Below are 12713 nucleotides of genomic sequence, written 5' to 3' on the forward strand. Positions count from 1 at the left end.
CTTTCATTCCTGAGATAAACTATACTTGGTCATAATATTTTCTTTTTTTTTAACTACAGGAATTAATTTTTTAGTGTCCTGTTAAATGTCACTGCATCTGTGTTCATGAGGGACAGTGGTTATATACTTTTCTTTCTTTTTCTGTAATGTCTTTGTCAGGTTTTACTATTAGGATTACACTGACCTCAAAATGAATTTGAAGTATTTCCTCCTGCTCAGTTCTGAAACAGTTTTTGTATAATTGGCATTATTTCTTCCTTAAATCTTCGATCGAATTCGCCAGTGAACCATCTTAGTCTCAAGTTTTTTCTTGTTTTGATGGCAAGACTTTTTTTATACAACAAATTCAATTTTGTTAATAGTTATAAGGCAAGTCAGATTTCCTGTTTCATCTTCTGGTAGTTTTGTTAATTGTGTTTTTAAAGGAATTTATCCATTAAGTTATTAAATTTTGGGGCATGGCATTATTTATTCTAACTTTTTACTTAGTTGTCTCTCCTACTAAGAGATAATAAACTCCTCTGGAGCAGAGATTATTATATTCTTGGTATTTGCATAATACTCTACAGCAAAAACAAAGGATAAGAGAATGATTCATACATTTGTCTCACTTTTTATCTTTATAATTCCTGATATTCTAATCTGTTTATTATCTTGTATATGTTTTTATAAGTTTCTTCAGATTTTTGTGAGTAATCATTTATCCTTAATTCCATGAAACATCTTTTTTGATGGGCGTATATCCCTTTGAAGTCATTATTGCTTTCATTAACGTAGGGTTTTAAGCAACAATGTATGCTATTTATTCCTGTATCTTGGCTACTCTTAGATATTGTTTACTCCTAAGTGTGATTATTCGGTTTCCATTCTGATTAAAAAATTTATTTTTTGCAGTAGAATGTTCTGCTTACTGCTCAGCAGAATTGTATATGAAAATATCAGTATTACAGTATTATTAGAAAGTCAAACTGTATACAGGAATGGTCAAGCAGACAGTGTATTTTAGTTTGTCTTTTGCTTGGAAGATTATTAAGCAGTATTTCATATATTAAGAAAAGTTCCACATACAGTTGATTTTTGGTTTTGAAAATGTTGACATGACTAATTTTTTAAAATTGAAAGACCTGGTATTTCCTCTCCAACTTTTGCTTGAAAAGATTTAGCTACTACCAAGGGAATAATTTGTAAGTCCAGAGTTCTCATCTCAGATACTGCTTCCTCTGAGAAGATTTCAATATCATTTTGATGTACAGTTAATTAGTTGATTACTGTTCTGTACTTACTTTCTATTGTAAATATTTGTACATCATCCTCAGTAGACCGTGAACTTCTTGAGAGCAGGTACGGTGTATTATTTATTTGTGGGTTTTTTAATGTTAGCAAGGTAATAAGCTTGGTATGTATTGAATAAACACTCTATATGTATTCTTGTAAAATTAATGAATAAAATTTAATGAGATAGAGTATTGTATTGGTTTAGAAGAATTAAGGGAACTCTTTTCCTCTCAAACAGCGTGCAGTTAAAAAATTTATTATGCTAACATCCAGTCAAAATGTACCTGTGTTCCTTATCGATCCTTTGATTCTGGAATTGATTAATAAAAACTTTGAACAAGTCAAGAATACTTCTCATGCCTCCTCCACTTCAGAATGCAAGTTTTTCTGTGTTCCAAGAGACTTTACTACATTTGCACTTCAGTATCAACTATGGAAGAATGAGGTAAGATGATTTGCTTTCAGGTAATGGATTGTGTCTTTTGTAAAACAATATAAGATTAAACCAATTTAAATTGTAAAATGTTTAAAAATTTTTATAAAGACTTACAAATTATATCAGGAATATTTTCAGCTATAAATAACAAAACACAAGATTCCTCTGTCTGTGAGATTTCCCAGGCAAGACTACTAGAGTGGGTTGCCATTTCCTTCTCCAGGGAATCTTACTAACCACAGTTATTGAACCCACATCTGCATTGACAGGTGGATTCTTTACCACTCAGCCACCTGGGAAGCCCACAACTGGAAGTAGATTTGTACAGTACAGCCTTGAGTTAGGCCTTTGTTGTATTTAATCAGAGCAACTTCTTTGTTCTTGACTCTCCTCTGTCATGATTATGAAAAGGCAAGCCATTTCATAGTTCTTCCTGTTTTGTCTATCTCCTCACACTCGAGGTCTGATTCGTCTTCCAAGTTCTGTGTGGCCTTTTAAATTTTTCCTAAATTTACCAATTGATAATGCTTTTATTTCATCCTGTACAGTAGATTCCTGCTCTGAATCGGCCACCCTTACACTCAGTCAGTACTTTCCACCTCTTAGGTGTATGAAGAAAGAAAATTCTACAGTAGTTAATTCTAACATAAGGAAAACCAAGGTGAAATTGTATTAGACAGGGTCAGTTCAGTTCAGTCGCTCAGTCATGTCCGACTCTTTGCGACCCCATGAACCGCAGAACGCCAGGCCTCCCTGTCCATCACCAACTCCCGGAGTCCACCCAAACTCATGTCCATTGTGTCAGTGATGCCATCCAGCCATCTCATCCAGTCATCCCCTTCTCCTCCTGTCCTAAATCTTTCCCAGCATCAGGGTCTTTTGAAATAAGTCAACTCTTTGCATCAGGTGGCCAAAATATTGGAGTTTCAGCTTCAACGACAGTCCTTCCAATGAACACCCAGGACTGATCTCCTTCAGGATGGACTGGTTGGATCTTCTTGCAGTCCAAAGGACTCTCAGGAGTCTTCTCCAACACCACAGTTCAAAAGCATCAATTCTACGGTGCTCAGCTTTCTTATAGTCCAACTCTCACATCTATACATGACTCCTGGAAAAACCATAGCCTTGACTAGATGGACCTTTGTTGGCAAAGTGATGTCTCTGATTTTTAATATGCTGTCTAGGTTGGTCATAACTTTCCTTCCGAGGAGTAAACGTCATTTTATTTCATGGCTGCAATCCCCATCTACAGTGATTTTGGAGCCCAGAAAAATAAAGTCAGCCACTGTTTCCACTGTTTTCCCATCTATTTCCCATGAAGTGATGGGGCCAGATGCCGTGATCTTAGTTTTCTGAATGTTGAGCTTTAAGCCAACTTTCACTTTCATCAAGAGGCTTTCATCCTCTTTCACTTTCATCAAGAGGCTCTTTAGTTCTTCACTTTCTGCCATAAGGGTGGTGTCATCTGCATATCTGAGGTTATTGATATTTCTCCTGGCAATCTTAATTCCAGCTTGTACTTCCTCCAGCCCAGCGTTTCTCATGATGTACTCTGCATATAAATTAAATAAGCAGGGTGACAATATACAGCCTTGACGTACTTTTCCTATTTGGAACGAGTCTGTTCTTCCATGTCCAGTTCTAACTGTTGCTTCCTGACCTGTATACAGGTTTCTCAAGAGGCAGGACAGGTGTTCTGGTATTCCCATCTCTTTCAGAATTTTCCACAGTTTAGACAGTGTAAGTTACATTAATTGCTGCTAAAAACAACCCTAAAATCTCATTGACTTAGTGCAAAAAAGGAGTAATTGTCTCTAGACAAAATCCAGTGTGAATATTCTTGGTCACGTGTATTCCTGGATGACTTTCCTATAATCAGTGCCTCAGGATGCTGTTTCATTTGTGTGGCTTCCCTATCCCATAGTTCTTTGTTTCTCTACATGCAGATAAAAGAGAGAAGCAGAGACGATCTTATGGGACATTGTAAGGCCAGGCCTAGAAGTGGTATCTGATCGTTCCGTCCGCATTCCTTTGACCTAAACACAATTTCAGTCTATATCCAGAAAGGGGAAGGCAATTGTAATTGATACTGGTTAGCATTCTGTACCAGAATGATCACTTTCTAGACATAGTTCCAACCTTTAATAACTTTAATGCCTGGTATTACCACTTAGAACTTTGTTTTCCTTAACTGTAGATTAGGTGTAATATCTTCCTAGTTGGCCTCACATAGTTTCTATGGACATTAGATGAAATAATTAATGTGAATAAGTTTCATACACATTTTATAAATATAGACTTAAAGACGGTGGTGGTGTAGAGTAGAAAGAACTTTGTATTTGGTTACATAAGACCTAAATGCTTTCAGTAGCTTTACCTCTTGTTAATTTTGTCTCTTTGGACTTCTGTGAGTCTTTTTCTTTATCTACAATATCTGTGCTACTTACTCTTTGAGATCGATGTCATGAATTGAACCGGTGAGTGAAAGTCACTCAGTCATGTCTGACTCTTTGCGATGCCATGGACTATATAGTCCATGGAATTCTCCAGGCCAGAATACTGGAGTGGGTAGCCTTTCTCTGATCTTCCCAACCCAGCGATCAAACCCAGATCAAACCTGCATTACAGGTGGATTCTTTACCACCTGAGCCATAAGGAAAGCCTAGGAATACTAGAGTGGATAGTCTATCCCTTCAGGGGAATTTCCTGACCCAGGAGTCGAACCAGGGTCTCCTGCATTGCAGGCAGATTCTTTACCAACTGAGCTATCAGGGAAGCCATAGATGTTATATATAAATACAATAATGTTTATAAAGGTTCTTTAAAAACTGTACATTTCTGTTCAAATGTGAGGTGTTCTTAATAATTAATACTATTTAACCATCTGTAGCACTGGTTGTGAGGATTTAAAATCTACCCTATAAGTTAATCTTTTTACATAAGAGTTATACTATAACTAATAACTGTTGGAAATGTACTTTGCTTTATAGTATATCTTAGTCTGTTTTCTAATGGTATATATTATGATAGACTTGTATTTTAGTAGCAGTTTAAGGCATTGGGATATAACTATGAGATGAGAAACACTGCTCTTATGAAGCACTTTTGAAGATTATTAGAAGTTAAGTTGAGAATCACAGGTTTAATTTTAAGTCCTTAGATTAACGTTTACTTTGGAGATGCTAACCAGAGAACACTATAATGAATGGACATTCTTATTCCAAGGGAGAAATTTGTATTGATTTTCATAAAGAGAGTCTTTGAATATGTCTTCCATGCTCTTTGGTTTCTCTTTTTGATGCTTTCCTTAATTCTCCCACCACCACCTTTCCTTCCCCACCTTCATTTTTTAATCTTTAGGCAAAGAGCAGATTAGGACAATAATACAGAAGACTTAATTCAGTGTAAGAGTAATTTTAATTTTGCTACTAGTATTTATTTTAACTATTCAAACATTTTAAATATTTAAATGTTTCTTTGGTTTTAGGAAGGCTGGTTTCGGATAGCTGAAAATATGGGATTTCAGTGCCTAAAGATCGAGAGCAAGGACCCCCGGCTGGATTGGATAGACTCACTTTCTGGAACTGAAATCCCCCTGCACTACATCTGCAAATTGGCCAGTCATGCCATCCACTTGGTGGTCTTTCATGAGAGGAGCGGCAACTACCTCTGGCATGGCCATTTACGTCTGAAAGGACACATCGACAGGAAGTTTGTTCCTTTTCGAAAGTTACAGTTTGGTCGTTATCCTGGAGCTTTTGACAGGTAAATTCAGGGTCTAAAGGTAATACATAAAACCTACCTTGTTTGGTCATGAATTCTTATTCTCTTTTTCACATTTAGTAATAAAACCTAAAATGTATTTCATGCAAATCAGTTTTGAAATGTAAATATTCAACAAGAAGCAACTCATGTACATATACTCCAGGAAATATATTCATAATGTTCATAGCAACATTGTTCTCAGTGCCCCAAACAAAATGTGGAGTGTTTTCACAATGAAGAACCATGGGGGAGGGAAATGAAGAAGCTCTTAACTCATGCTCTATGTAGCAACAGAGATGAATCCTACAATGCTGAGTGACAGAAATGAGGCATAAAAGAATACAAATCTTATTATATTTGTAAAGAGATCAGACACAGGATAAAGTATATTTGTGGATATATATACTTACAAGTAGAAGTCTTCAGAATGTAAAAACTTCCAGTTATGAGATAAGTTCTTGGGATATAATATACAGCATGATGACTATAGTTAATTAACTATAGTTAATTGCTGTATTATGTATTTGACTGTTGCTAAAACAGTAGAAAGTTATGACCAACCTTGATAATATATTAAAAAGCAGAGACATTACTTTGCCAACAAAGGTCCGTCTAGTCAAGGCTATGGTCTTTCCCGTGGTCATGTATGGATGTGAGAGTTGGACTGTGAAGAAAGCTGATTGCCGAAGAATTGATGCTTTTGAACTGTGGTGTTGGAGAAGACTCTTGAGAGTCCCTTGGACTGCAAGGAGATCCAACCAGTCCCTTCTAAGGGAGATCGATCCTGGGTGTTCATTGGAAGGACTGATGCTAAAGCTGAAACTGCAATACTTTGGCCACTTCATGCGACGAGTTGACTCACTGGAAAAGACTCTGATGCTGGGAAGGGTTGGGGGCGGGAGGAGAAGGGGACGACAGAGAATGAGATGGCTGGATGGTATCACCGACTCTGTGGACATGAGTTTGAGTGAACTCAGGGAGTTGGTGATGGACAGGGAGGCCTGGCGTGCTGTGATTCATGGGGTCGCGGAGAGTCGGACACGACTGAGCGACTGAACTGAACTGAAAACAGTAGATCTTTAAAAATGATACCTTATATGCTTGATCTTTAGCTATTTTGCTTATGTTGTATTGAATGTACTTTGAAGAGGCTGCCAGTTTTCTGAATTAACTCCTTGTAATAAGTCTTAATTTTTGTTTTCAGGCCAGAGTTACAACAAATTACTGTTGATGGATTGGATGTTCTCATTCCAAAAGATCCAATGCACTTTCTAGAAGAAATACCACACTCTAGATTTATTGAGTGTAGGTATAAAGAAGCTCAAGCATTCTTTCAGGTTAGAGATAACCAAATATTGTACTTTACAATTTAAAGGAAATGTGTTTATTTTTAGTATTTACTAGTTGAGGTGGGGGGAGGGTAAAGGGACTTATGGTAAAAAGAGACTTAGGTAAGAAAACATCTTCTCTGATTTGTCTGTTTCCTTCTAGATTGTTTAAAATTTTTAAGTAGATTAAACATTAACCTTAAGGAACAATTTCTTCCCCAGTTGAATGGTTTGATATTTACGGAGACCTTATTTTATTTGGATAGACATTGACAGGTTCAGCACTTGCCTCTGCTTTCAGTTAGGATCGCCCACAAACTTTATAAAGATGGTACATTCTGTTCTTACAGCACCCCAAGTAGGATCAAACCCTGTAGATACGTACTTCATAGAGAATACAGTTTTTCTCAGAGGGTTGGCACTGAATATGAATTTTTTGTGTTTATGAAGGTTTTTCAAGATAAATGCTACACAAAGACAAAGTGCTTTTGAACTTTACTTTATTCTGTTCTAACTTTCAGTTCAATAAACATTTATTAAAAGCCGGCTTCCCAGGAACTCTCCTGACCCTGGGGATATAAAGATGATTTTAAAGGACATGAAAGTTCAGCTCTGGGAAGTGACATGAAACAGAGATACAGTGAAAGCAATCAGATCTATGGTGGGGTTTTGGTACTGTAGTTTTTCCACGTGCCCTTTATTTCTCTGGGCAAACTTTTATTTTATTTTGTGGGTTCCCTTCCAAGAAAGCTGTGTATCCAAGGCCTGGAGGGGATGAGAAAAAGAAGTAACAGCTGTATCATCACTGGCCAAATGCCCAGAACGCAGAAATGCAAGGGTTTTTTTTTTCTGATAGTTTGTGCTGGCACCCAGGGCCTAGACATGACAGCCAGAGTGGGCCTTCCTAGCCCTGTTCCTTTAAATCTGTAGATTTGTGGCTGAAGCCTCATGAATGAGAAGCTGGAAAACTGCATGTGTAGCTGGGCCAGTGTCAGTGGGCAAGTGCTGCCCTTCACATCCCTACCACAGAGTATGAGGAAGTGGAAGAGAAGCAGACTGGTGCTCGAATTTCACCATCCATTCACTGTTCCTGTCTCAAAGAGTTTGTTCAGGTTGCCACCTCTGTCCTAGCAATTGTCACAACTAATTGTGAATGTCTGTCCTACCCACCTATAAGATGATGTGAACTTTTTGATAGCAGGCATCTTATTTTACTCACCTTTGTAGCCCCAGCATCTAGCACAACACTTGACACAAAGAAAAGATCCTATAGTGGTGGGAAAATGCATAAAGAATAAGGTGCTCAGAATCAAACGGTTGTTTTTTTCTTTTTTTCAGAACGTTTACTGGGGCTACTCCATTTACTTGGCAAGCATTTGCCTATACTCATTTTATTGATCTTTGTGAGAAGGCAGTGTAAAATGTAAAATGTTTCAAAATATTGAGACGTCATGAGAATCAGTTCAGTTTAGTCACTCAGTCGTGTCCGACTCTTTGCGATCCCATGGACTGCAGCACGCCAGGTTTCCCTGTCAACTCCTGGAGCCTACTCAGACTCATGTCTATCGCATTGGTGATGCCATACGACCATCTCATCATTTGTCGTTCCCTTCTCCTACTGCCTTGAGTCTTTCCCAGCATTAGGGTCTTTTCAAATGAGTTGGTTCTTTGCATCAGGTGGCCAAAGTATTGGAGTTTCAGTTTCAGCATCAGTCCTTCCAATGAATATTCAGGGTTGATTTCCTTTAGAATTGACTGGTTGGATCTCCTTATAGTCCAAGGGACTCTCAAGAGACTTCTCCAACACCACAGTTCAAAAGCATCAATTCTTTGGCACTCACCTTTCTTTATAGTCCAACTCTCACATCCATACATGACTACTGGAAAAACCATAGCTTTGACTAGACAGATCTCTGTTGGTAAAGTGATGTCTCTGCTTTTTAATATGCTGTCTAGGTTGGTCATAACTTTTCTTTCAAGGAGCAAGCATCTTTTAATTCCATGGCTGCAGTCACTATCCACAGTGATTTTGAAGCCCAGAAAAATAAAGTCTGTCACTGTTTCCATTGTTTCCCCATCTATTTGCCATGAAGTGATGAGACCAGATGCCATGATCTTTGTTTTCTGAATGTTGAGCTTTAAGCCAACTTTTTCCGCTCTTATCTTTCACTTTCATCAAGAGACTCTTTAGTTCTTCACTTTCTGCCATTAGGGTGGGGTCATCTGCGTATCTGAGGTTATTGATATTTCTCCCAGCAATCTTGATTCCAATTTGTCCTTCATCCAGCCCAGCATTTTGCATGATGTGCTCTGTATATAAATTAAATAAGCAGGGTGACAATATACAGCCTTGAGGTACTCCTTTCCCTATTTGGAACCAGTCTGTTGTTCCACGTCCAGTTCTAACTGTTGCTTCTTGACCTGCATACAGGTTTCTCAAGAGGCAGGTCAGGTGGTCTGGTATTCCCATCTCCTTCAGAATTTTCCACAACTTATTGTGATCCACACAGTTGAAGGCTTTGGCATAGTCAATAAAGCAGAAACAGATGTTTTTTCTGGAACTCTCTTGCTTTTTTGATCATCCAGTGGATGTCGGCAATTTGATCTCTGGTTCCTCTGCCTTTTCTAAATCCTGCTTGAAAATCTGTAATTTCACGGTTCATATACTGTTCAAGCCTGGCTTGGAGAATTTTGAGCATTGCTTTGCTAGCGTGTGAGATGAGTGCATTTTTGCGATCCTTTGAACATTCTTTGGCCTTGCCTTTCTTTGGGATTGGAATAAAAACTGACATTTTCTAGTGGTCCTGTGCGTCCACTGCTGAGTTTTCCAGATTTGCTGGCATATTGAGTGGAGCACTTTCACAGCATCATCTTTTAGGATTTGAAATAGCTCAACTGGAATTCCATCACCTCCACTAGCTTTATTCATAGTGATGCTTCCTAAGGGCCACTTGACTTCACATTCCAGGATGTCTGGCTCTAGGTGAGTGATTACACCATTGTGGTTATCTGGATCATGAAAATCCTTTTTTGTAAGTTCTTCTGTGTATTCTTGCCACCTCTTCTTAATATCTTCTGCTTCTGTTAGGTCTATACCATTTCTGTCCTTTATTGTTCCCATCTTTGCATGAAATGTTCCCTTGGTGTCTGATTTTCTTGAAGAGATCTCTAGTCTTTCCCATTCTATTGTTTTCTTCTATTTCTTTGCATGGATTGCTGAGGAAGGCTTTCTTTTCTCTCTGTGCTGTTCTTTGGAACTCTGCATTCAAATGGGTATATCTTTCCTTTTCTCCTTTGCCTTTATCTTCTCTTCTTTTCTCAGCTATTTGTAAGGCCTCCTCAGACAACCACTTTGCCTTTTTGCATTTCTGTTTCTTGGGAATGCTCTTGATCACTGCCTACTATTCAGTGTCATGAACCTCCATCCATAGTTCATCAGGCACTCTTTCAGATCTAATCCCTTGAATCTATTTGTCACTTCCACTGTATAACTGAAAGGGATTTGATTTAGGTCAACCTGAATGGTCTAGTGGTTTTCCCTACTTCCTATAATTTAAGTCTGAATTTTGCAATAAGGAGTTCATGATCTGAGCCACAGTCAGCTCCTGGTCTTGTTTTTGCTGACTATATAGAACTTCTCCATCTTCAGCTGCAAAGAATATAATCATTCTGATTTTGGTGTTTGCCATCTGGTGATGTGTATGTGTAGAGTCTTCTCTTGTGTTGTTGGAAGAGGATTTTTCTGTGACCAGTGAATTCTCTTGGCAAAACTCTGTTAGCCTTTGCCCTGCTTCATTTTGTACTCTAAAGCCACTTTTGCCTGTTACTCCAGGGTTTTCTTGACTTCCTACTTTTGCATTCCAGTCCCCTGTGATGAAAAGGACATCTTTTTTGGTGTTAGTTCTAGAAGGTCTTGTAGGTGTTCATAGAACCATTCAATTTCAGCTTCTTCAGCGTTACTGATTGGGGCATAGACTTGGATCACTGTAATATTGAATGGTTTGCCTTGGAAACAAGCAGAGATCATTCAGTCATTTTTGAGATTGCACAGAAGTACTGCATTTTGGACTCTTTTGTTGACCATGATGGTTACTCCATTTCTTCTAAGGGATTCCTGCCCACAGTAGTAGATATAATGGTCATCTGAGTTAAATTCACCCATTCCAGTCCATTTTAGTTCACTGATTCCTAAATTATCGATGTTCACTCTTGCCATCTACTGTTTGACCACTTCCAGTTTGTCTTGATTCATGACCTAACATTTCAGATTACTATGCAGTATTGTTCTTTGCATCATCGGACTTTACTTCCATCACCCGTCACATCCACAACTGGATGGTGTTTTTGCTTTGGCGCCATCTCTTCATTCTTTTTGGAGTTATTTCTCCATTCTTCTCCAGTAGCATATTGGGCACCTACTGACCTGGGGAGTTCATCTTTCAGTATCATGAGAATAGTGTCATGTTTTTTTAATTCCATATCTTCAATTCTGATTTTGAGATTTTAAGGGCAACCGTAAGTCAGCATTCGAATCAGGAATATGGAAGACAGATGCTCAGAGGGCTAGTAAGCTTATCATAGCCTCATACTTCTGGTGTTTAAAGTACAGCAAGGCTGGAATGCTGTCGGCAGGTTTCTCTTCATAACAGGGTCAACTGGAACTTTGTATTCATTCTTCATCATGTTATTTGTATCCTTCACTTGCAACAAGACAGACTCTTGATTACTAATTTGTTTTCCCCTTCTGATAATGTATTGTTATTACTGATGTGGAGTGCCTAATGAGATTGATAGCTTTTTAAAAAATCCTTATTTTTGTAAATGCTTCATTCTTTGTAATTTCTTATGTTAGAACCAGGAAGGTCAGTTTTCAAATTAAAGTGAACATACATAACTTTGAACACTTGATGGCGCCAAACAGTCTTAAATACAATGCCTGGTGTTTTAAAAAAAAATTAATGAACTAATCTACTAGATCTCCTAGAGCAGCCTTCTACCTTTCCCTTTTTAAAATAGTAATTTTTGGAAACATTTTCAAACCTTCAGAAAAGTTACAGATGCAGTACAAATAATTCCTTTTTCTTAACCATTTCGGAGTTATTTGTTGATATCTACCGCACAACCTCAGATAATTTAATATTTCTTAAAAACAAGAACATTCTCCTAATATCTTAATACAGAAGTGATTCTGTGTTTTCATTTTATCCTGTCAGATGCTGCTTGATTTTGATTTGCTCCATGTGGATGCCCACATCACCTGCTCAGGCCCCGATACCCATGCCAGGCCACCACTGTTTACTTTGTTGCTCTGCCTCATATAATGATTCTAGTTTACTAGAGTCCAGGGAGGGAAGGAGAACAGAGGGACGTGTCTCCTGACTTCCTTTATTTACTTCAACTATTTTCTCAATCTACCAAGAAGCATAGGATAATACATATTTTTCTGCACTTGATTTTGTCTCAGCAGCAGCCGTCAAAAAATAATTGGTGAGCTCCAGTGTGTTGTGTTCCAGTAAAAAGAAAAAAACCATAGAGGATATGGAAATATCTGGACCCCTAGTTCAGGAATATCTAGAAAGCTATATTCATATCCTCTTCTACTACATTGAGACCTGGGGCAAATTTCTGAGCCTTAGTTTCCTTATCTATGAAATGAGTGGGCACCTTCTGTTATCTTGTTATGTTTAATCTATATTTTGGGGAAAGGTTACCTGAACAGGAAAGATCAAATATGACATGGTATTTAAATTAGGATTCAGTCTTTTTCTAAATGCATGATAATCCCAAGATTTATATGAGATATTTTAAATGTAAAAAAAAAAGTATGTTTGCTCAGTTGTGTCCAACTCTTTGTGACCTCATGGTCCATAGCCCACCAGACTCCTCTGTCCATGAGATTCTCCAGGCAA

The 12713-nt window shown here is 38.0% G+C and overlaps 1 protein-coding gene across 5 annotated transcripts in view; it reads left to right on the top strand.

Moving 5' to 3' along the window:
- FKTN (fukutin) overlaps positions 1 to 12713 on the top strand; it is a 96584-nt gene that overhangs the window by 17487 nt on the left and 66384 nt on the right. For all 5 annotated transcript variants that reach the window (XM_088838237.1, XM_088838236.1, XM_088838233.1 and 2 more), the window contains exons 4-6: positions 1514 to 1720; positions 5199 to 5476; positions 6681 to 6813. In XM_088838237.1, coding sequence (XP_088694363.1) covers positions 1514 to 1720; positions 5199 to 5476; positions 6681 to 6813 — 618 coding nt within the window. The remainder of the gene's footprint in view (positions 1 to 1513; positions 1721 to 5198; positions 5477 to 6680; positions 6814 to 12713) is intronic.

Source organism: Moschus berezovskii, chromosome 7, assembly GCF_049115385.1.
Source record: "Moschus berezovskii isolate FMDL1 chromosome 7, NW_MosBer_1.0, whole genome shotgun sequence".
Taxonomy (NCBI): Eukaryota; Metazoa; Chordata; class Mammalia; order Artiodactyla; family Moschidae; genus Moschus; species Moschus berezovskii.